The 26,067-nt window shown below is 40.0% G+C and overlaps 1 protein-coding gene across 1 annotated transcript in view; it reads right to left on the bottom strand.

Annotated features, from left to right (window-relative positions):
- The window catches only part of GADL1 (glutamate decarboxylase like 1), a 165,576-nt gene that overhangs the window by 126,770 nt on the left and 12,739 nt on the right, over positions 1–26,067 (bottom strand). The window contains exons 2-4 of the mRNA XM_025870637.2: positions 11,473–11,645; positions 5,552–5,678; positions 3,199–3,289 (exon numbers count right to left, since the gene is read on the bottom strand). Of these exons, the coding sequence (XP_025726422.2) occupies positions 3,199–3,289; positions 5,552–5,678; positions 11,473–11,645 (391 nt within the window). The remainder of the gene's footprint in view (positions 1–3,198; positions 3,290–5,551; positions 5,679–11,472; positions 11,646–26,067) is intronic.

Here is a 26,067-nt window from a genome sequence, read left to right on the forward strand (position 1 = left end):
AAAGAAAGAAAGAAAGAAAGAAAGAAAGAAAGAAAGAAAGAAAGAAAAGAAAAGAAAAACCATTGTCATGGTAACCAGATTTTATTAGGTTCCTATCATGAGTATCCTAACAGTCAGCTCTGGCTATTCTACAGGGAAACTACTCATCCCGAACTAGGGTTTTCTCCACTACATTCCTGTGCTGGCCCAAATGGGAAGTGCTCTGCGGGGCCAAATCTCTTATCATGAGATTTTATTGCAAAGCACTGCCCAAATCCCCTGTCCTTGAAGGTTTTGTTGCTCCAGGCTGGACCGTTGTTGTGGGAGAACACGAAGTTAGCCCCTTTGGGAACGAACTGCCTCAGCGGCAGGGAGCCACCTTTCCCAAGGTCACAACCAGGTCTAAAGGCCTGGCCATACGGGCCCAACTCCAGACCACTCTCAAGGGCCACTATAGCTCCAGAGATCTCCAGGGAGTCAGCCGAGGTTGCCATTGAGGCCCCATGATGGCTTGACTTCTGGCTCTGCCCACTCCTGCTGCCTTACCCTCCCATCACTCATGTGTATCCCAAGGGCGTTCCTTAATAAACACTTTGCTCACTAAACTCCATCTACAGCAGTTTCCCAGGGAAACCCACCTGGGAGGGTTACCATGCCTTGTTTCATAATATTTGAGTCTGTTCTTTCTCTAGGTAACTTGAGGGTGACTAAATTACCTATAATCTCCTCTAACAATTAAGCCATTACATTAAAGTGTATCTGAATAAACTTGTACTCCAAATATGTAAGCCAGGCAGACACACCTAGATTTGCAGTCATAGAATTGAATGTGAATATTTTAACACCCAGAAGGGAAAACTTTGAAAATGAGGCAAAACAAAAACACAAAATGAAATGAAACAACAACAACAACAACAACAAAAACAGATCACCTATTAGGTGTCACCTCCCTACCTCCCTACATGCCAAGCGCTCTACAGACATCATGTCATTTTGCAAACAATCCAGGTTCTACTTTCAACCATGCTAGGAAGCCAGTTCACACATATCAAAAGTGTGGGAAAAAGTCTATGTGTTTATGTGCACCTCCAAAAATAAGTGAAATAATTGTTCACTTTAAAAAAAATTAATATGAAACCTGCCTTCGAAAGCTGGCTCAACTGTGAACCTGGGGACAGGCATGGAGTTGGAAGAGAGCACGATATGGGATGCTCTCATGGCTTGCTCACATTTTGAGTGGAATTGTTCAGCTTAGCAACAACTTAATACTTTGCAAACTGCTCCATGTTTCAGCTAAAAGGACCCAGACGAGAAGTTAGAAAACCCGGGACATAGAAGGAAAGGTTCAGAGAGTTGGGTAATTTTACTGTCTCTTCTGGCCCATCCACCACTTAACTGTTCTACTCACTATAAACTGGTATCATCTCGCATTACCCCACCAAGCCTTCTCTAACTGAAGTCACCAATGACATCTGTGTTGCCAATTCAAGGGACAATTTTTAGCCTCTGTCTTAGTTAAACACTCAATAGTATTGTGATTCTAGACACACTCTCCTCCATGGCTTCCATGCCTTCCTGGTTGATTTTTTCCTTCTCCTCTGTCTCTCCACCGTAGGCTGGCCTTCTTCTTCCTAAGCATGACCTTATTAGATGTCCTCAAGGCCCAGGCCTATGCTTCTGTCCTCACTCTATATTCTGTCTTGCAGACACTGCTTCTCCATTTCCTGGTTTGTTTTTGTTCAAAGTGTCTTCACCCTGTTCATCAAAATCATGTGTTTGGTTTTGAAAATATATCAGTGCTTGGGACACAGCCATAGAAATTCAGATTTAATTGGTCTGGGTTGGGACCCAGGCCTCAATATATTTTTTGGAAATGTCCCAGGTTGATTCTGATGAACAGGAAGAGTTGAGCTTCACTGACTTAAGGAATCTCATCCACACATACCTTTTCAATTACCATCATTCCCCAGTAATTCCTAAATTGGATAACTTTCATAGAGATATCGGAATTCCAGGCCCGTATATCTCTCAGCTTGGTTGATACATACTCTTGAATAGCTCAGAGTCACTGCAAACTCAAATTCTTGCAACTGAAAATTAAATTATTGCTCTTGCCTTTTTCATCACATCCCTGAAAACTGGTGCCTCTTCCGATGCCTCTTATATCAATGAATGACATGACCATCAACCCAGCTAAAAAAGCCAGAAACCCAAGGATCATTGTATAAACCTCCTTCTTGTCCTCATTCCCAAGGTCCAATATATTATCCAGACCTTTCTGTTTTATCCTCTAAACAATTTTTCTCTCTCTCTTTTCTTGCCACTTCTGTCTAAGTTCAGGCTACTGCCATCTCTCACCTAAGATAATGCCCCTGATCGGTCCCCTCCAATTCACTCTCCATATTTCAAGTGATCTTTTCAATAAGCAAATGGCATCTAATGATTTAGAAACCTTTAAAGGCTTTCCTTTGTACTTAGAATAACTCATAAACATGGCCCACTGGGTCTTGCATTTCTGGTTCCTATCCATTTCTCCAATCATATCCTCCATTATGCTCCCCATAGCTTCCTGAGCTACACCTTCACTGACCTTTCAGTTCATAAGGTACACCATTCTGCCTCCTGCCACAGGGCGTTTGTGCATGCTGTTCCCTCTGTTTGAAACTCATCTCTCCTCTTTTCACCTAGTAAACCTTTACTCATTCTTTAGCTCTTAGTTGTCATTTCCTCAGAGAAGACTTTCCTGAGCTCCCAACTAGGAAAAATTGTCCCACTTATATTTATAGCATCATCTACCTCTTCATAAGCAAATTAAAATTTTACATTAATTTCTGTGGATAATTTTGATGACTTTGCATGGAGTATCTCCATCTCACTAGACTCTTTGCTTCATGAAGGCCAAGTCAAAATTTGCTTCTATTCAAAGTATCTCTCTGGCACTTAGCAGAGACATGGCTTTTCATGCAGGAATGGATGACAAGTTGCTTAATCAATTTTCTCATCTGTTAAGTGGAGATAACCATGCCTGCATTAACCATCCCACAGTACCACTATCAAATCAAATAGCTCTTTAAAATACTGTTAAGTGTCATTCCATTATTTATGATGACACTGTACAAATGAAACTATGAAATAGAAATTCAAGAAATAAAATTTCGTCTACTTAAAAAACATCTCTAATGCATGCTCTATGTAAGAGTCCAGTAAAATGGTACTTACACACTTGGGTTTAATGCTTCTGTCATAAATCGGGCCACCAGGGAATAATAATCAAGTCCAGCATACAACTGGTTGAAAAATCTTGGATGGTCTGTAAATTTAAGCAGAGCATTCATCTATACAGCAATAAAAACGAAAAAGACTCTCCATACAGCAGTAACATAAATCAATCTTTCAGACAGTGAACGCAGCCAGATACAAAAGAGTACACACTGCATGAATCTACTTATATGACATTCAATATGAGGCAGAGCTGACCTATGGAGACTGAAGTTAGAATTCTAAGTACCTTTGGGAAGGTGATATTGACTAGGAAGGGGCTTGAGGAAGGCTCTGGAGTGGCGGGAAGGGTCAACATCTTGATCTGGGTGATGGTTACGCAGTTATGGGCGAATTCACTGAGGACTTGAGATCCGTCCACTCTACTGACCGTAAGTTACGCCCAGTTTTAAAAAGAATTCAAAATCTAATCATGTGCAAGGGGAACAAATTTTGAAGACCCACCTCATAACCCTGTCTTCTAAACAATAATGTTTCTAAGCAACACTTGGGCACTCTCTTAAAAACTCTGGTTTATTTACTCCCTTTTTTCTACACCCCAGCTCCAAACCAGAACCCTTGAGAACTGGATTACTCCAACTATCTGTGCAGGTATCAAAGCCTGCTACCTTTATCTTCAGAAGATAATCCCTATCTTCAAAACGCATTTCACTCACCAACAGAGTTCACTTCAGGCTACCAGCAGTGAGTGGCCTTTTCATTTTTCAGATTGGACCATTTTTCATAGTGCAACTGACATTATGTAGATGGGAGTAAGATGTGACTCATCATGTGGCTTACATAAACTTTCTAATTCAACTTACTTCAAAGGCAGTAGCCTTTAAGACTCAACTTCAGTTCCAACTTTCTATTTTTTTTCCCCTCTATAAAAGGTCTCATAAAGGTTCTTGGCTTTCCACAGTGTGAATATTCACACCAAACACTAGGCTAACTGACTTGACATTCTCAATCATAGGAAGCCCAGCATGACAAAAGAACAAGAAGGCAGGAGGTCTGTTTCTAAATTTGAGTATTTCGGAATCTTTTTAGTTAGTGACTTCTCAGTACCACTCACAGCATTTGGTTTTAGGGTTTTTTTCTCTTTAAACTAGGGGTTCAATAAAAAACAAAAGCCCAAGAAAATTTTCTTAAATAAAATATGGAAAACTTCCTCTAATCTGGCAAAGGAAACCAAATGTTGCTGCAAGTAATTTTAATAAGATTTTTTTTTTTAGTTTCGTGTTAATTTATGATTGATTTCCATGGTAACATTATGGAAAATATCCAGTAAACTGAAAAATCTTCTGCATTAAATGTCATTCTACACTTCTGACATGCACTATAATAATAAGATATGTATCTCTGCTTTTGAAATGCTAACTGGGTTTTTGATACATACACCAGACTTTCCCAAGGGAATATAAACCAATTATTTTTAGCCAGGATTTTATTATGTTCTTTCCACTAAATTTAGTTCAGTGTCAGAATTCACAAAGCATAATGCCTGCATGGTCTTAATCACTAGATTACCTTTACAGCACACTGCGAAATGCATATTTTGGAAAGTTCCTTCCTTACTTTGGAACTTGTTCACTGGGTGTATGGGATATTAGCAGCTGGACTAGTATGTCAGCACAAGACCAATACCATGCTACTGCACTGACAAAAGATCGTAGTGGTTAAGCATTATGGCGAAACTATCACAGCAGAAACTTACCATGTATTCATTTCCTTTTACACTTTCCTAAAGGTTTTTATTTTTGATCCTGCTAGGTTTGATAAAATAATTTGACAATTAGCAACTGCCAAGATTCCATCAGTATCTTCCCATCTATTCCTGTTTATAGTAAAAACATCCTCCTGAACATTTTTTCTTTCTTTCTTTTTCTTTTTTTTTTTTTTTTTTTGCACATTCTGGGCCATTAAGACTTGAAATCCCTTAACGAATTCTCTAATCAAACTATGCTTTGCCAGTTTGGACAAACATAAGAAATGATAAGTAGCAGTCATCATATATGGTCCTGATTATAAATGGAGGATGGGGATTGCCAAGGAGTAGATCATATTTCTGAACGATCACTAACACCAACAGTTTTTCTACCCATGTATCTTTGCCTTGACAAAAAAAAAAAAAAAAGTCTGTATTATGGATTAAGTGGCCCATTGTAAAAATATCAGAACCACTATTTTTTGATCCAGCTTTCTTATCCCGGAAACATTGTCATACTCAGCTTTACTATGAGTAAGTATGTGCTGAAGAAAATATAAGAACTTGTTAGGGACACAGATCAAGGAGGCAAATGAAAGGTCTTACTAGTTTTGACGCTGTAGCGTATGACATCTTGGCAGAGCTCCAACAGCCTGTGGTGTGGCTCTCCCATGTCCCTCATCTCCAAATCAAGAAGTTGTTTCAGCTGTTCAGGGGGCCGCCACTCACAAACCTGGACATTCAGCAATGGCAGTTAATTGAGCTCCCACGGGAGCCAGGTAGCGAGAGGATGTTAGCATCATGGACCCTACCCTCACGAAGATTCCAGACAAGTGGGAGAGACTGAGATTTAAATGTACAACCCTAGTCCAGGGGGAAAAATCTGGGATGGTGACCCAGATGTCATTGGAACAAATGAGGGGCCCCATCTTTGGTTTGGAAGGTCAAAGATTTCCTGTAGGAACTGATTTCTAACCAAGCAAAGATTAGGGGACGGGGGAAGGCAAGCGGGAACAGAGGTCGTAAAGGCTGAAAAGGCACATCTGAAGAACGAAGGTAATTTGGTGTGGCTAGAACATGGGGCTGGAAGAAGGAGAGGCAAGAAGGGAGGCTGGAATGCCAAAATAATTTCCTCGCTAGTCTCTCTGCTTGGACCCTTACCCTTGACCTGTACAGGCTATCAACCTGGCAGCCAGAATCTGGAACGATCCTCTTAAATCTAAGCTACCGCCGTTCCTCTGCTAAAATATCTCAGTGGCTCTCTTCTTTCAAAGTAAAGCCAATGTCCTCATAATGACTTCAAATGAACCTGTATAATCTGCTTTCCTTCATGGAGTTTCCTCTCCAGTCTAGCACTGTCTTCTTCCTGGCTGACCCTGCCCCACCACCCTGACCTCCTTGCTGTTCCTTAAACACACCAGGCACACTCCCCGCCTCAGGGTCTTCACACTGGCTCTCCCTTCTGCCTGGATACTCCTGCCCCAAATGTCCTCCTGCCTAACCTCCTCAGTTCTTTCAAAGCTTTGCTCAAAAAATCACTTTCTCAAAGATAGCAACCCCGATTCCCCTGTTTAAAGTCACAAGCTCCACATTACCGCAGCCCTACCAGCCCCTTAACTCTTCCTGCTCTTCCTTTTTCCATCCCATTTCTCATCTTTCAACATACCATGTAATTCATTCACTCTGTCCCACATAGTCTCCATAAGAGCAGAGATGTCCATCTGTTTGCTCACTGCTCTCAAGTAACGAATACAGTTCCTACCACACAAGAGCTGCTCCACAACGATGTGGTGAATGAAAAGATGAATGAGCGAATGAATGCATGCATGAATGAATGAATGAATGAATGAAATGAGACTCAGATCATGACAGATTTCTGTGGCATGTTACAGAGTTCGAACTTGGTTGTAGGGCAGCCGTTGAAGTGTTTTGGACAGGGGAATGATATGAACATGCTTGTGTTTTGGCCAATAGCTTTAGTTGCTATATGGAGACTCCAAGTAAAATTGGAAATAAGAGGTGACTGTAATAAACCAGGCAAGAGAAGGTGGTATTCTGGATGAGGTAAATATTATTGGAATGAAGTATTTCCAGAGATATTTAAAATGCAGAAACAACAAAACTCAGAAATTAATTACACGGCAAGGATAAAGGTGAGGAATGAGCCAAGGACAACCCTGCCGTCTGTAGCTTACACACATGGGTTGATGGTGGTGATGAGGAAAAGAATTCGGTTTGGGGTGGGGTGGGGATGATTAGCTTTGGGCATAGGTAGTCTGAGGCCCCTCAGGACATCTAAAAGGGGTGCAGCAGTTGGTCTGAAGCTCTTGTGAAAGACCAAGAACAGAGTTCCAGACAGCCACCATGATAATACACCATGGGGGACACATTCAGAATCTACCACTAAGAGGAAAGGCACAGGATCTCCCCTGGACACCACCACCGCTTAAGATATGGGCAAGGGGAGAGGAGCTCACTTGTGAAGTGGAGGACAAGCCAGAGAAGCAGGGACAGTCTGAGAAGAGTTCAGTGTTACTAAAACAAAGAAAACAGAATGTTTTAAGGAGAAGACGGTCATCACTATTAAATCCTGTTGAGAAGCCCAATTTGATAAAGACTGAGAAGTGCTCATGGGATTTATCAACAAGGAGGTGTTCTTGGCAAGAGCCGTTTGACTTAGAGAGGTGGGAGTGAAGGCCAGATTGCCATGGAGTGAGGGTGTGGGAGGTGAGGAAAGAGAGGGAGGGAAGGAGCATAGACAATCTTTAAAAAGTTCGGCTGTGGAGGGGAGGAGAGAGACAGGGGAGTAGCCAGGAAGTCAGGAGACTAGGAGGTGGGAGGTTGGGGAAAGCAGGAAGAAGTACTGAGTTGTACAAGGGGTATGAAATTAAACTCTGATGTGAGAACCATAATAGGCGGAGGTAAATCAAAAGTGACTAAGACAATCCAAAGGAAGGACTGCTGATAGAAGAATATCTCAGAGATACTGCAGGTTTGGTTCAATAAAGGGAATATTGAAATAAAGTGGGTCAAACAAAGATTTTGGTTTCCCAGTGCATATAAAAGTTATGTTTACCCTGGACCATCAAGTCTATTCGATGTGCAATAACATTATGTCTAAAAAATTTACATACCTGAATTAAAAAAAAATACTTGTTGGAAGAGATCATTAAGAAGAGGTGACCATCAGATGACCTACAAGCTGGACCTGGGCCCTTGGAGGTTCCTCCCCCCCTCCCCAGTCCCTGGAATGCGGGTTCTGCTTGTGTCTCCTGCTCTCAGAGGCTGCTCCAAGGACACGGCCTTGAGATAATGTTGCTTAAGGGAATGTTGTGGCTGGTCTGACCTATCCAGACCACTAAACCTTTCTCCAGATCAGCAATAAGGTTGTTTTACTCCCTATCATTCTTGTGTTTGCTGGAGTAGCACTTTTAATTTCCTTCAAGAACTTTTCCTTTTGTAGTCACAATGCTGCTAACTGTTTGGGGCAAAAGGCCTAGCTTTTGGCCCATGTCAGCTTTCCAAGTGCCTTCCTCACTAAGCTGCTTCATTCCTAGCTTTTGATTTAAATTGAGAGATGTGCACCTCTACCTTTCAGATGAACACTTAAGAGGCCATTGCAGGGTTATTCATTGGCCTTATTTCAATCTTGTTGTGTCTCAGAATAGGGAGACCCAAGGAGAGGGAGAGAGACAGGGGAACTGCCAGTGAGTAGAACAGTCAGAACACACACAATGTTATCAGTAAGTTCACTGTCTTATATGGGTGCAGTTTGTGGTCCCTCAAAACAATTACAAGAGTAACATCAGAGATCCCTGGTTATAACAAAATATAAAAAAATAGTTACATTTTATGATATGATGTTATAGTATATATAATATGTTTTATAATATGTTATAATATGCAACAAGTCCAATAATAATGAAAACATTTAAAATATTGTGAGAATTATCAAAAGTTGACACAGAGACACAAAGTGAGCAAATGCTGTTGGAAAAACGGCACCGATAGACTTGCTGGATGCAGAGATGCTACAAACCTCCAAATTGTAAAAATCATACTATTTGCAAAGTGCAAGAAAATGAAATGCAGTGAAATGAGGTATCCCTATCTACACAACAACATGATTAAATCTCAAATGCATTTTGCGGAGGGAAAATTGCAAGACTCAGAGGGCTTCTTGTGATAGGATTCCACCTGTCTGACATTCTGGAGAAGGCGAAAAATACAGGCACAGAAGACAGATCAGCGGCTGTCAGGAGCTAGGGTAAGGGGCAGGGCTGACTATAGAGGGGCACAGGGAAATTTGGGTGTGATGGAACTGCTCTATATCTTGATTGTGGTGTAGTTACATGACTTAGCAAACTCATGTGACTCCACACCAAAAAAGGAGCAAATTTTACTAGATGTAAAGTATAACTCAATTTTTTTAAAAAGTGGCTGAGAAAGAATATCTACAAGAGAAAGTGCTAGAAGTAATCATCTCACAAAGTACGGGGATGTATCTGAAGGTCACCTTTTAATGGTGCCTGCTGGATCTCTGACAAAGCTAGACGAAGTTGGTAGCACAAAAACTCCACCTCCTCCCCCCAAATGCAACATAGTTTTCAACCCAACTTCAGGTGGATAGCCTGCAGGGCTACTATACTGCAATCAACATGGGGTTCCTTCACTGATGACTTAGGATCTTAAGCCTCTCCTTCTTGTCTTACCTTCCATTAGTCACTTCTATGAGCCCTTCCTTCTAGGCAGAAAGTTTCCTTTTGCAAGGAAAAGGAAACTTAACCTTCCTGCTTCCCTCAACACACACGGGTCAACTTCTCCCTGCCCAACAAAATCTTACTTGACCTTCACATCCCACCTCAAAGCTCAGAGCACCCTCTGCTCTATGAAATCCCGGAAGTCTGCCCCCATCACACCCATTTATCACATTCTTACTGGGACCCCCTGTTCTCTTTTTCAATGAAAACTTATCCTTCCAATTAGACTGTAATTTCTGTTCAAAGCTGAGCCTTTATCTTATTTGTCTTTATACCCCCAGGGCCAAATATAATGGCTTACCCGTAGCTAACACTCAGTTAATATTTAATGACCGAATAAAGGCCAATTAGAAAAGAAAAAAAGCTTACCAGAAAAGCAGTGTGCTCCAAAGTAAAGCAGGTCCAAAATATTTCACAAGTACAGATAAGACCAGAAAATATGCAATTATAAATACATATCAAGAAATACCATCAGTGATTTTTGCCTTGAATATAGCTATTCTAAATTTACAGGATATTTTGATCTATATCCCTATTAGTTTTCTCAAATGCACGTGATCAAAAATTCAGAATAAATACCACTTCACATTCAAAATCTTTTTTTTAAATGACATTTATTTTTGACTAACAGAATTGGAATAAAAATCGCTCCTCTATTTGCTGATAATTCAATTTCAATATGAAAGATAATCAATGTGATAAAGGATAATTTAGCGATTATAAGAGACATACAAGAGAAGTTAAAGGCCCAGACTGAAGCCAGACTGCCTGGATTTTAGTGCCAGCTCTGATACTTACCGACATGTGATCTTGGGCAAAGTACCTGACCTCCCTGTGCCTTACTTCTTTCCTCGTCCCTAAAACAGAGTTAACATATAGCCCCTACTTCTTAGTGTTTTTGTAAGACTTAAATACACAAATTCATATGGAGTAGTCCTGAGAACATCATCTGACACCCAGTAAGTACTCTTAAGAGTAGAAGTCATTTGGGGCGCCTGGGTAGCTCAGTCAGTTGAGGGGCTGCTTTCGGTTCAGATCATGATCTCAGGGTCCTGGGATCAAGCCCCACATCGGGCTCCCTGCTGCGCAGGGAGCGTGCTTCTCCCTCTGCCTCTGCCTGCCACTCCCCCTTCTTGTGCTCTCTCTCTCTTTCAAATAAATAAATAAAATCTTTTTTAAAAAAGTAGAAGTCATTAGTAATAATTGCATTATCAGTTTGAACCTGAACTTGAGCCTGAATTTGAGACCTAGAACCAGTAACTGGTGCCAGTCAGAAGTCAGACTTAACAATCCAAGTTTTCCAGTCTAAGCTCAGACCAGCTCCTGGGAAGGATCCTCAGATAAATTTAAAATTTTTTCATACTCTTTCCCACATTATGCTTATTTTTTACTAGAAACAAAAAGAAGGTGCCCAAGAAAATGGAGAGCAGAGTATGTTTCAGAGAGTGTATACATCAAGATCATCCGGTTACTTATAATCTATATGGTTATAGAGCAGAAGGCTTCATCCCTGTGCTTCATGCCCTCAAGGCCGAGGGTCTCAGCCAGTCTCCCAACAAATGATGGCGGGCAAAGTTAACAGCCAGCACCCCCAGGAAAGCTGATACTGGGTGGGATCCCACTTTGGTAGCTGGGATCCCCTTGATACAAATGTATAGAGGCCATCATAGCATGAGCTTCCCACTTCCCTTACATCTAACCATCAGATTTGGAAAGAACCTATCTTTCCCATTCCAGGGATTTCTAATAGATATCTTTTAGCTTTACCTTCTCGTTGACATCTGTAGACTTCAAAACCACCTCCTCCATTATTAGCTTACAGGCCTCTTCAACAAACTTTTCTCCTGCTCTTGCATCTGTCGTGGGGCCATTCAGTACAACGCCATCCACAAGAACAGCGCTCTTCTTACTTGGAATCATCTCTTGTGGATGCATATCTCCTGAAAGCACACAAAAAAATCGTGTTTGAGACATAATCTAATTAGATCACAAAAAAGCACCAGGGGAAACATGAACCACTATCCCAGCTTCAAATGGCATATCTTCTTTTAATACATTTGGGGCATTGAAGCGGACAGTTATTTATGGTTTCCAATGGCATCATAGGGTTAAGGAAAGATACCCTGCAGCATCTTCTTTGGCATCAACGATTGTGGAGAAAATGTAAATGTGAAATGTAAATTCAACCCATTTTACTCATTCTTGCAAACACCTTTCAATCCCATGCACAGAAAGATCATTTTAGACACAAGCCCGTGTCTATTTTGTGCACACACACTCTTTTGTAATCTGTTAAGGACTGCCATTTATCCACTTTGTAGGAATAAGTCATTCCTAAAGAAGAAAAAATTATTGACATATCACCTCTCTTAATTTTACATTTTAAGCTCATGTTTAAATGACCCTTTATATCAAAGACACTACTTTGTCCCTGAGAGCCCCTCTGTCCACGTACTCAGCCACTCTCCTATGAATGGAGAATAAAAGAGAGTGAGTCGTGGGCGCCTGGGTGGCTCAGTTGGTTAAGCGACTGCCTTTGGCTCAGGTCATGATCCTGGAGTCCCAGGATCGAGTCCCGCATCGGGCTCCCTGCTCAGCGGGGAGTCTGCTTCTCCCTCTGACCCTCCCCCCTCTCATGTGCACGCTCTCTCTCATTGTCTCTCTCAAATAAATAAATAAAATCTTAAAAAAAAAAGAAAGTGAGTCGCGTGATGGTTGGTGTAAACCCACATTTGATGCCCTCAAACTTTTCAAACTTGCAGTCTGGGCACAGGCAGAAGGATGGAATAGAACGTCTTCAGGACTGTACAATTGCCAGTCAGCGACTAAAGGTTAAAAGTCAACATGGAAATCTATATCTGAGAAGAAAGGATACTGCCTCCAAAATAGCCTTCCCCAAAAATAATTCTGGCAAATGAATCTAAATATTCCACCAATATCTGCCACAAGGTTGGATTCGATTTTATTCTTCGATTTTATTCTTTCTTAAATCAGTGTCTCTCTCGCCTCCCTGTAAGGTACATACGTGTTCATTGAGTTGTGGAAATTTACAGAAACAGTTTTTAAAAACTCTCTTTCAGCACCACACCCAGCACAGTACATTACTTAGATTTTGCAAATCTACCTTAAATATGCTGATGGTCCATAGGTATTTCAAATATTTTTATGCTTACCGAGGGCTCTAGCAGTATTAACATTTATCATCCCCCAAGTCTGTCTTTTCCCTAAAAGAATATGTTTTGGTAAAATTCTGTGGCTTTACAAACCCTTTGCTTCTATTACTGGCAAACTCAAACGGTGTCCATGGAGGCAGATAAATATGGCACAGGCTGATTCCCCAGTTTGGGAAAGACGGGGTCTGCAGCGAACGATCAGTCTTTCATTCTCACCCTGAAGGCTAAACCATCCAGAGCTCCAGTGATGAATTTTAGTTCCATCCTCCACTTTTACTTATCTTTCACTTGAAAGGATACATTCAACATGGTTTAGGGCCAAATGGTGAAGCCTTGGAATTGAGCTTTTAGGTGGAAAAACTGTAAACCTAAAGGCACTTTCCTCCCCCAAATTTTAATCCTAAAAATAAACTGGGAAAAGAGGGCAATTATTCAGGGAACCCTGGTTATGTCAGTAGGCAGTGCTATTATTAGGTGCACAGAAAAAGTTCGTTTTCTTAACCTGATTAGTAGCATTTCAGGTTTTTATTGTTCAGGGAATAGCAGCCACTGTATAGCTCTCGCAGAGTCAATCTCTCTCTCTCTCTCTCTCTCTCTCTCACACACACACACACACACACACACACACACTAAAAAAATGTCAAACACCCACTTGCAACCAGAAAAGCAGTGAAATTGAAATTTAAGTCATCTTTGTCTCCACAGCAATCAATTTAAGAAATCCCCATATTTCATGCAATTATCTATGAGAAAATACAATAAAAAACTATGAAGAATTGGGTATAGATAATGCTGCTTTTCTTGATAGATACATTCTATTTCTATCGCCAAATGTAATAATGTGCCTCTTTCTCTCCCTGCCTTTTCCCAGGTTGGAAAAGACCCTCTGGAGATTGTTTAGTAGGCCAAACTATAACCTTCTGGGATCCATACCCAGGACTTCCAATCCAACTGCTAGAGTATATGGTGGTTAATAATGAAGTTTTTCAATGGGAAGAAGCTTCCATGAAGGATATATCCAGAATCTGTTTTTCATTACTCACTCCCCTACCTCCTTAGTCCAAACCACCATCAAATGCAAAACCAGTGACCACCATGTGACAGATTTAACACATTTGATTGTCACAAAAACTCCAGTTAGTTACTCAGTGTTATGGCTGAGGAAACAGAGACACAGAGGTTAGAATTGGCTTGCCCAATGTCATGTTGTTAATAGGTAGTGAAATGGGGGTAAACAACATTGAAATTCTTTGAAGGAGCAATAAGCTGCTGCTTCGTGGGCATCTACAGTTTGTAAGACCATGTTAGGAAGGTAATAATGACCGCAAAATGAAGTAGACTCACTTCCCATCCTTAGTAAAGGACAGCGCCAGAGGATTGAATAACCACACTAGAAGACAACAGGTGCCAAGTGCCATGAGAAAGACACTAATAAGATGTTTGGAACATAAACAGTGCAGACATTTGGGGTTAAGGCTTAGGGTCATAGGAGGAGTTGAGGTATGAGGGAAAATCTCTGAATTAGAAGACTTACCTTCTCTTTGAATATCTGCAGTAATGAATCATAATAATTTTAAAACTTTGTCACTTAAAGTAGCACTCCATTTACAGCTGGGATGGTCACAAAAATTCCTCTTCTAGTGACTTCAAATATGCATTTGTGTCATTTCCACAGGCTTTTGCAGTAAGTGGGTAGACAAAGCAAGTCTAATTTCTCTTCCATGGGACTCTAGGCCAAATATGGGAAGACTTCTATCAACTCTCATCTAAATTCCTCTCTCTCTCTCTCTCTCCCTCTCTCTTCTTTGTTTCCTAGTTAGAACTGCTCCAGTTTCTTCAACGGTTTGTGATTAGGCCATGGTCACTAGCCTAGGTCAGTTTATTTCTATCTTATAAAATGAGTCCTAACACAAAACTCCAGGTGTGGTATCCCCAGCTCTAAATAGAATGAATCCATATTTCCCATGCTCTGGTCACCGTGATTCCATTCGTAAGGCTTCCAGTAGCACCCTAATTGATCTCAAAGCTTAAGCTTTGAAGCCAGGCAGATCCTGGCCCAAATTCTAATTGGGCTTCTGTGATTTCATCCATGTTATTCAAGTTCCATGTGATTCAGATTTCTTATCTGAGGAACAGGGAAAATAGCCATGTCTATTTTATTAAATGTGGCAAAGTATGCAAGCTGCTGAGTAGAGTGCCAGGAATAGGGTAAAGAACAGTTAATAGTAACTATTAATGTAACTGAGTCTATAGGAACCCTTTTCTGGCCCCCACGTTACACTGCTGGCTCAGGTAAAGGTTAGAATTAATAGCCTTAGATCTTTGTCAGAAAGTCCGCCAGTTAGAGCCAAGTGTCCTATCCAAGACTCTTTAATGGTTAAGAGAAAATTAGCAATAGGAAAATAATGCTTGCTCCCAAAGGATAAGAAGGAGGAACAGCAGATCAAAAAAATGAATCTAGGCATCTAGGTGGGAATCAAGGAACTCTCCAAAAACTTGTGCAAAAGACAGTGAAGACCAAGGGAGTGATAAGGGTCAGGACCTGGAAAGCCCAGTAAGCCAGTCCAAGATAGGCATGAAAATCAAAGTCTGAAAAAGAGGATAGCATTAATTAATAAATTAATAAGGGATTATTGTGTGCCAAGCACCCAAGCTGGTGCCTGGGGATAGAGATATAAACAACACAGAGTCTCTGTTCTCAAGTTGCTACACATCTGGAAAGAGAATATTTAGGTAGACAGAGTGAAGGAAAATACAGCTGAAAGAAAAGTTGAAGATATAACCCTCTGTTCTGGAGTTTTCTATGTCAGGTGTCTCTTCTAACTTCAAAAGTGTGGATGCCTGATTTAGTTGATGTACCTGGCTGGTACTACCAGGCTGATAAATTGTTTGCAACCTTTTCAAATTTCACACCATTTTTAAGCCATTTTGTTGTCTTTTTTTTTTTTAAGCCATTTTGTTGTCTTAAAACAACGTATCAATGTGAGGGTAACAATGGACAACCTACAGGGAAGAAGACTAAAAGAAATAAACAAAGATTAAGAAATAACAACCATATAAGGCAGTGGCCACAAAACCTCTGAAGATTTGGGTAACAGTAACAAATGCAGGGATTAATTTCTGAAACTATCTCTCTGATTCCGTAGAATCATAAAGCCTACTTAGGGAATGAGCAATTTCATGGTGCAACCCACAAATATGAAGTCATAGGAGTAAAAGGCAAAACTATGCTTCAGTTTTAGTCAGCTAAAGATGGGTACCCATAGGCAAAAAAGAAGAAAGAAAGAAAGAAAGAGAGAGAGAAAAAAGAAAGAAAGAGAGAAAGAAAGAAAGAAAGAGAGAGAGAGAGAGAGAGAGAGAGAAAGAAAGAAAGAAAGAAAGAAAGAAAGAAAGAAAGAAAGAAAGAAAGAAAGAAAGAAAGAAAGAAAGAAAGAAAGAAAGAAAGAAAGAAAAAGGAGAGAGAGAAAGAGAATGGGGGGGAGGGAGGAAGGAGGGGGGATGGAGGAAGAGAAGAGAGGGGAAAAGAAAGAAAAGAAAATTTAAATAATTGGTTTAGTCTCATTTTGGGGTTAAATTCTCCTTAGTTGAAATCCGTAGTGAGTCGATACTTCTTTATTTATGCTTTCTGAAGCATTTATTGAAAACTCTGTGCAAGACATTGGGGTAGGCATAGTAGGCACTCAAAGATGAATCAGACACACAGATGGTGACCTCAAAATCTAGTAAGGAAAATTAGACGTGTTTATGAATACCTGGAATCCCATACAGAAGGTATAAAGTGTGATGCTTGAGGTCAGACAAAGCACACCAAAATTCCAGAGAAGAGCTTCTGAACGTGAGAGGCAGAAAGTCCTGGATTTGACTGTAGTTAGGAAGGTCCTTCATTCAACCATTCAGCAAATACTTATTTAGTGCCTGTCATGTTCAGGATGAACAAGAAGACACAAATTTACATTTACTTTGGGTAGATGGGAGACATAGTCAATAAAAAGGCAAACAGATAGCTAATTAAAATAATTGCAGACTCTAATAAATGCTCTAAAGGAAATTAAATGAATGACTTAATAGAACAAGGAGAAGGAGCTATTTTAGATCTGGTCATGGGGAACTATTTCTGAGGAAGAGACATTTGCATTGACATGTGAAAAAGGAGAAAAAGCCAGATGTAAAAACATGTAGAAAGAGAATAGCCTAGTAGGAGGGAACAAAAAATGCAAATAATCAGTAAACTGGCCTGTGAAAGAAATAGAAAAAGATCCTGCAGCCTAAGTGTAAAGAAAAGGGGAAGGAAGGAATTAAGCAAGCTTTGGAAAGACCCATAAAGCAGATCAGGTATATTCTAAAAGCAACAAGAAACCATTTAAGGGTTTTAAACAGAGGAGTGACATGACCTGATTTACATTTATAAAGGATTACTCTGGTTCCGTGCAGAGGCCCCTGTGGAAATAGGGAGATTACTGAGGAAGCTTGGAGAAGTCCAGGCAACAGACAATGGTGGCTCTGATGTGGGGGTAATGAAGTGTTACAACATGGGAGACATTTTGGTGGTAAAGCCAATGGGACTTGCTAGTGAATTGGATGTAGGGGGTCAAGAAAACAAAAGAATCTAAGAGGTAACTCTTGGGTTAGGCATCTGAGTCACCAGGTAAATGGCGGAGTTCTACCCTGATATGGGACCACTGGAAAACAAGTTAGGCAAGAGTATGGCAGATGGTGGGACGGGCATGGAGAATCAAGATATTTGACTGATGAGTGGAAACTGGTTATGATGGGGTAGAGCAAAGGTCATGGCCAAAACAGTCCTGATAAAAAAGCAACATGAACCAGGCAAAAAAATGAATGTGTATGTTGGTGACCAGGAAATCTCGAGAATTTGTTTGCCCAAGGAGCAGGGGTCTTTAAATGGGATAAGTGAGTGTTGGGAGGGTGGCATGGGGACTGATCTTGCAGGAACTTGAATAGAAAGTAAAAAATTTAGGTGTTACTTGGTGGACAATAGGAAGCCATTGTGAACATCAAATGTACAAGAAGAGAGCTTTAGAATGATTTAGGGGATACAGGTGTAGAGGTCAGATGGGCGATCACAAGTTGGAGGTGGGGAGATATGATGGCAGTAATCCAGGCCAGGGAGAGAGAGGACATGAACTAGATAGTAAACAGGATGGTAGGTTTGTATTTATTTTAACCTCTCCCCTACAGTTGTGTTGCTGCAAACTTGAAGCCAAGAATCCCTTTCTAAAGAGCCCTACAGCTGTCCAAAGATAGGATAGTTTCCTATTCTCCAGCAAGTCTATGTTCTAATCATCTTTGGATGAAAAGGTGACAGAATAAGACAGGAAAAAATCATCTGTGCATCCACGCATCAGCTCCTGTCTTGCAAAGCAGTGGTGAACATCTCACATTTCTTGGAGGTGACATTTTCCCATCACCCAGGATTTTGTTTTATGAGATCCTGTGTGTTAGCATCTGGGATGCTAGTCAAATGATTCAGACTCTGCTGCGACACCAAGGCACCCCCTTCAATGAAAGAGGTGGGTCCTTAAACACTATCCATTTTCTGAGATGACAACTTCCTCACAAGGGAGTCTCTAAAGCATCCAAAAATAAAGTAGCTGTCAGAGCCCTGCAAATGGCCAATAAATGCATGGTATACCACAAACCTTATTATCTATCTATCTATCTATCTATCTATCTATCTATCTATCCATCTATCTATCTATCTATCTGCCTATCATCTATGATCTATCTATCCATTTATTTATAATTTAATTTTTTTCTAGACATGTTGTAAATGGTGCCCTTTAAATGTGCAGTGTACAATCTGCACAAACTGTAAGTATCAGACCAGGCTATTCTGCTGCTCAGACAGGCCTTGGTTGTTGTTGTCAATTTTTTGTTTGTTTGTTTTCTTTTTGCCTTTTGACCCCCTTCACCCATTTCTCCCCCTCTGACTCCCCATCTCTGGCAACCACCAATCTGTTCTCTGCTTCTATGAGCCTATTGTGTGTGTGTGTGTGTGTGTGTGTGTGTGTGTTTAGATTCCATATAGGAGAAATCATACAATATTTGTCTTTCTCTATCTGACTTATTTCATTTAGCATGATGCTCTTGAGGTCCATCCATGTTCCCTCAAATGGCAAGACTTCATTCTTTTTTATGGCTGAATGATGTTCCACTACATATATATGTGTGTGACATATATATCACAAATTCTTTATCCATTCATCCATCAATGAGCATTTAGGCTGCTTCCATATCTTGGCTACTATAAATGCTTGGCTGCAATAAACATAGGGATGTACATATTTTTTCCAAAGACACTGCTTTCATTTTCTTCAGCTAAGTACCCAAAAGTAGAACTACTGGATCATAAGATAGCTCTGTGTTTAGTTTTTTGAGGTATCTCCATACTGTTTTCCAACTTGGCTGCACCAATTTACATTCTCGCCAACAGTGCAGAAACATTCCTTTTTCTCCACTTCCTCACCAACATTTGTTATTTCTAGTCTTTTTGATACTAGCCATTCTAACAAGTGTGAAGTGATATCTCACTGAGATTTTGATTTGCATTTCTCTGATGATTACTGATGTTGAACTTCTTTTCATGTATTTGTTGGCCATCTGTATGTCTTCTTTGGAAAAATGTCTCTTCAGATCTGCTCATTTTTTAATCAGATTGTTTGCTTCTTTGCTATTGAGTTGTATGTGTTTATATATTTTGGATATTAGCTCCTTAGCAGATATACAATTTGCAAATATTTTCTCCCATTCAGTGGGTTACTCTTTCATTTTGCTGATGATTTCCTCTGCTGTGCAGAAGCTTTTCAGTATGATGTAGTCCCACTTATTTATATTTGCTTTTGTTTCTCTTGGTTTTTGGTTTCAGATGATTTAAAAAAATCATCTCCAAGTCTTATGTCAAGGAGCTTACTGCCTTTGTTTTCTTCCAGGAGTTTTATGGTTTCAGGCCTTATGTTCAAGTTTTTAATCCATTTTGAGTTAATTTTTGTGTATGGTGAAGACAATAGTTGTTTCATTCTTTTGCATGTCATTATTTAGTTTTCTCAACACCATTTATTAAAAAGACTGTCCTTTCCCCATTGTATATTTTTAGCTCCTTTGTCATAAATTAATTGACTATATATGTGTGGGTTTATTTCTGGGCTCTATTCTGTTCCATTGATCTAGGGATCTGTTTTATTTTTTTTTAAGATTTTATTTATTCATTTGAGAGAGAGCACAAGCAGCAGAGTGGCAGGCAGAGGGAGAGAGAGAAGCAGGCTCCCTGCTGAGTAGAGAACCCAACAAGGAGCTCAATCCCAGGACCCTGGGATCATGACCTGAGCTAAAGGCAGATGCCTAACCACCTGAGTGAGCAGGCACTCCTATGTGTCTGTTTTAATGCCAATAGTATTTGATTTGATTACCGTTTTGATTACTATAGCTTTGAAATCATGGAGTGTGATGCTTCCAGCATTGTTCTTCTTTCTCAAAGTTGCTTTGGCTTTTGGGGTTTTGTGTGTGTGTGTGTGTGTGTGTGTGTGTGTGTGTGTATGTGTGTGTTTGGTTCCATACAAATTTTATGATTATTTGTTCTATTTCTTTGGAAATATGCCATTGGAATTTCTTTTCAATGTCTTCTTCAATTTCTTTTCTTAATGTTTTATAGTTTTCAATATACATGTCTTTCACTTGCTTGGTTAAATTAAATTCTAGGTATTTTATTATTTTTTGATGAAATTGTAAATGGAATTGTTTTATTTCTCTTTCTGATGGTTTGTTATTATCGTATAGAAATGCAGCAGATTTTTGTGTATTGATTTTGGATCCTGGAACTTTACTAAATTTGTTTATTAGTTCTAACAGCTTCTTGATGAAATCTTTAGGATTTTCTATTTATATTATGTCATCTGTAAATAGTGACAGTTTTACTTCTCCTTTTTCAAATTAGATGCCTTTAATTTCTTTTTCTTGTCTAATTGCTCTGGCTAGAAACCCCAATACCATGTTGAATAAAATCGGTGAGAGTGGGCATCCTTGTCCTTTTCCTGATATTAGAAGAAAGGCTTTCTACCATTGAGGATGATACTAGCTGTGGGTTTGTCACTTATGGCTTTTAGATGTTGAGGTTTATGACCTTTATACTCACTTTGTTGATATTGAATATTGGATAATGGACACTGATATTTATTTTAATTTCAAAAAGGTTTTCCTTTCACTGGACATTAGGCCAGGAATTGGTTAACCTTTTGATACTTTCAGGAGAGTAGGTTTTCCAGAGTCATTTATTTCTATTGTTTGAGTAAACATTACTTGACAAGTTGCTGTTGTATGTCTTAGTTTGTCATATTGATAAGCAGCTCTTGAAACTACTACCACCCATCCACCATCCCACCTCTAAACCTTATGTACTTTTCTCCTGGGTACAACTTTACCTTGCAAGGACTTGAATGTAGTCAGGCTCTATGAGAAAATTGAATTTGTCATACCCACATAGTAAATTTCAGCCCAATCCTTCAGCCCCAGGCTGGAGAACTTGGCTATGGAAGATACGCTTTCATTTGGCTCAGTGGGAGCTATAGCACTAAGGTGCAATATATTCCCCAGGAACCGAACTCACTGTGTGTCCCCTCTCTTTCATTAGCCACTTCCACCCTAGTAGTAACAGTTTTTGCTGTCATTTTTCCCCTGTGCCACCTTGGTTCCTTGTCCTTTCTGACTCTTCATCTTGCTTATTGTCTACATATATTTGTGAAACATCAGATTTAACTTATTGCTGTGTCAATGACTCATGTTTTCTGAGATAAGGCTGAGTAGGGAAAACACCTGTTTTTAGTTTGCTTGTTTGCTTAGGGCATTTTGGGGCTAACCAGCATCCCAACTGGGACCACTCTTTCCCCCAGACACAGTTTTGGCATGACTGTCAATTAAGGTTATGCTCTGTTGTGGGTATCTCAAGTACCTAAAGTACCAGGTATTTTAGATGCCCAGAGTGGCCTTGGCTCCTGTCTTTTTGAAGACCTAATTATTTATCTCTCTCTCCAATTCTGTGAGTTCCGAGCTACTTTCAATTAACTCCCCCCAAAAATGAGCAAGAGTCATTCTGTGTTCCATGAAACTAGAGAACCATAACTCATACTCTGAATAACTTAGCTTCAGTAGCCATTTCCAAGTAAGGAAAGCTAAAATCAACTAGACACACCTTACTCAGTATACTCTCTGGACCTTCAGAATTCCCCATCTATTTTTATTGTTCTCTAAAATTTGGATATCACCCAGTTACTGTCAGAAAATAAATATGGTGGTGTGGTTTTTTTTTTCTCTCTTTTTAAAAATATTCTTCTTAAGTACAAGTCTGGATGATTGAGGTCAATGGGTAGAGTACTGTTTTAGCAAAAAGAGTTTAGTACAACACCACTAAAAAGAAATATAATGCAAGCCACAGATAAGGCCACCTGTATGATTTTATCTTTTCTAGTAGTAGATGCCATAATGCACTTATCAAATAATAACAGTAGCTAACATCCACTGGATATTTACAATGGATCAGGTACTGAGCTAGGCACCTTGTACAAATTACTTCATTTAAGCCTCATAATAACCCTATGAGGAAAATATCTTTATTAACTCCATTTAACAAGGAGAGTAACTGAGGCCAGAAAGATTAAGAAAATGCCCAAATCAGACAGCTAATACGTGGTAGAAGCAGAATTGAAAGCCAGATACCCTGAGTTCAGACATCATGTTGATAATTACCACATTCTACCTTTTTTTCAAAAAAAAGGCAAACAAGAAGATACTGCTTCTTGTGTCTCATCAACCACACTAAATTATTTGGACATATATTTTGTACTCCTAAAGCAATAAGCAATTATCTTGGAACTATGCATTAAATTGCAGTGTGCTGCAATTTAATATATAGTTTTAAAACCAATTTGCTCAAGTGTTGACTTCAGAATTTTAAATGTATTCCATTTAACCAGCAATTTAAATGAAAATTTAAATAAATGCTATAAATGGGTGCCTCATTTGCATGATCTGTTGATTAACTCTAATATGAAGCTCATTTGTGCCCAGGGTTCTGCCTCCTAGCCTAGGCCTTTGGCAGATCATTTTCTAGATGACTAGAGGAAATAACTCAGCTCCTTACCACCTCAACACACATGTTGTGACATTCACCTGAGGCCAACCCCAAATGCCAGAAATCTTACTTATCAAAACTCTCTTATGGAGTCTATTACATGTGATTAAAAGGAATATACTGAGAAGTTGCTTAGAATGGCAGTAAGACCTCTTCCAAGAAGCATCTTAAAATAAAAATAGATGGCCTAAACTGCCTTCTATGGAGGGAGGACTTGGTCACTTGCAGGGCAAATGCACTGCTAAGTGGACTATGCAAATTTAAGGACAGAGATGAACTGCTCAGTGAAGTATGAAAGAAGGTGAGGCTGCCACCAGCATCTTTCTTCTCAACCTTTATGCTACACAGAATCAGCCTCAATCCCATATAAAATCAGAGCAAATATTCTAAAAACTTTAACCTACCAGGGAGCCAACATAGTCACATAAACTACATTAGAGATGGTATCCCTAATCTATGGTCAAAGTGGTTGCTCTGGAGGATACCCACACATCTCACTGCTACTCTGATGTTGATAAATGAAGTACTCACAGAACGCTGCATAACAGATCATAAAAGCATTGGCATGGGTTAGTCCACAGCTGAGACCCACTGAGGCATGAGTTTGGATCCATCTAGAATATGGGCCAAGGTTGGTTTGGGGCCAATTTTGTGTAGGAACATGGGATCTTAGAGCTTGACAATCACAGATAATTTAGCAAATGTCTTCATTTTGAATTTGAGAAAACTGGGATTTAGTGGCACACAGATTGATGGTAATGTACCCCCTTCTATTGGTCTACCGGAGCCTCTAAGAGCTGTCCGTACTTCATCCTTCATAAGCATCTGGAACTTATATGATTGTATTCATATAATACTCATATAATAGTAGCTAGCATTTATCTAGCACTTACAATGTGCCAGGTTTTTGGTAAGTCCTTTACAAATAATAGTATATTTTTATCCCACACAGCAACCCTGGGAACATACACACAACTAAAACTCACTCTGGTTAAGTTAAGCATAAAAATTATTTATTGGGAGGATGTATCAGTTAGCTACAGTTGTGTAACAAATGACCCCAAAACGTAGTAGTTTAAAACAACAATGATACATGGTTTCTCATGATTCTGTGGTATGCCTGGGGGATTCTGCTTGTATTTCCTGGGCTCACGCACACAACTGCATCAGCCTGTGCATTGGCTGGGAGCTGAGCTCATCTGGAAAGACTGGAATAGCTAGACCTCGCTCTCCACATAGGGTTTCATTTTCAAAGAGATTAGACTGATTCTTCCTCACAAGGTGACAGCAGGTTTGAAGACAATGAAGGTAACAGTTGCAAAGCCTCTTGAGGCCTTGGATTGTATGTCACATAACATCACCTCTGCCATACTCTGTTGATCAAAGCAAGTCACAAGAACAATTGAATTCAAAGACACTTTTTTAAAAAGCCCACCTCTTGAAGACAGAAGGTAATGTCGCATTGCAAAGTGGTATGCATACTAGGAAGGAATAAAGGACTCTGAAGCCATTTTTTCTAATCTACTAGAGTCCACCCTCTTACCAAAACTTATTCATACTCCTTCTACCCACAAAATATGTTTATTCCCATCCCCAACCGCCCCCCCCCAATCTCATCCTGTTATAGAAACAGACTTGTAGTCCAGGATCACATGATTTGTATCAGGTCTATAAGCATACAAGGCTGTTCAGTTGCAGCTGCTCTACTATCAGGGACCTGTAAACTAAAAACAAAGTTATCAGAAACCACACTCAATATAAAATAGTGAGAAGGACAAGATTATTGCCATAGATACTCCCAGGAAAGAACAGAAGGCACTGGGCCAGTCACTGGTCCATAGCAGTTCTGAAATCTAGCCAAGGACATATTACACATATTTTTTTTTTTTTAAGGTTCATTTATTTGAGAGAGAGAGAGAGAGACACAGTGAGAGAGGGAACACAGCAGTGGGAGTGGGAGAGGGAGAAGCAGGCTTCCCACGGAGCAGGGAGCCCGATGCGGGGCTCGATCCCAGGACCCTGGGATCATGACCTGAGCTGAAGGCAGACGCTTAACGACTGAGCCACCCAGGCGCCCCCATATTACACATATTGAATGGGGTCTGCTTCTACCCTCTGGGATGATTTCCTAATCTGTTATTCTCTGTGACTCTTGGATCTGCACTCAGACAGAAGTGAAGCAGTGGCCCAGCCTCTCTGTCAGTCTTTGATATCAAATGCAGTGATGAGTATTTGCAGACGTGCCAGCACATATTGGCTTGTCCTTATCTCTTCTCTCATCTGAATGTATGGTTCTTGATTCTCAGAGATGAAAGCTACACAGAGAAATGGCTTTCTTTCTCCATCTCTGCTCATGGTCACACTTTGGCACCTGTACCTGCCTGCATTTCCAGATTCTTCTATAATCTACAACTGGCCCATTCTTGCCAGAGCTTCAAGAGGGCTAGTTAGTAACTTTTCTCTGTCTCCAATTCCTCTTTATGGAATTTTCCTTCCTCAGCCTCTCCCACAATTATATAAGGTTTAATTTCTATAATAAGTACCTTACTCCAGAGTACTCTTTACATACAATATGTTATTGCATTTCACCTTCACCACAGCTGTACAATTTATATACATACCCATTTTACAGATGAGGACGCTGAGGCCCACAGAAGTTAGGTAACTTTCCCATAGCTACACAGCCAAAAGGTGTCAGAGCTCAGATTTGAACTCTGGTCTCTCTGATTCCTGAGCCTATGCATGTAAATCCTATTCTGCATCTACTGGGAGAAGAGGTTGGTGTGCTAGTAAGCTGGTTTCTGATTGGTAGCACTTGTCTATTTTTATGGTGTAAAAACTCCCAATGGGCTAATTTCAAGATACTAACAGTTTCATAATTGGCTTACAACATTTCTAAATATTTAACACTCTTGTGAGCTGGTACGAAGTGGTTTTGGCACACCACAGGATAAGGAGTTAGGACAACAAAAGTCCTTCAATAAGGAAATGTAATAGTAGTTGACAAAAATGGAGAAGAACAGTTCTTCACGTGTGTATTTGTGCTCA

This window comes from Callorhinus ursinus, unplaced genomic scaffold (assembly GCF_003265705.2).
Source record: "Callorhinus ursinus isolate GAN/ISIS: 27379988/994484 unplaced genomic scaffold, GSC_fseal_2.0 scaffold1, whole genome shotgun sequence".
Lineage (NCBI taxonomy): Eukaryota > Metazoa > Chordata > Mammalia > Carnivora > Otariidae > Callorhinus > Callorhinus ursinus.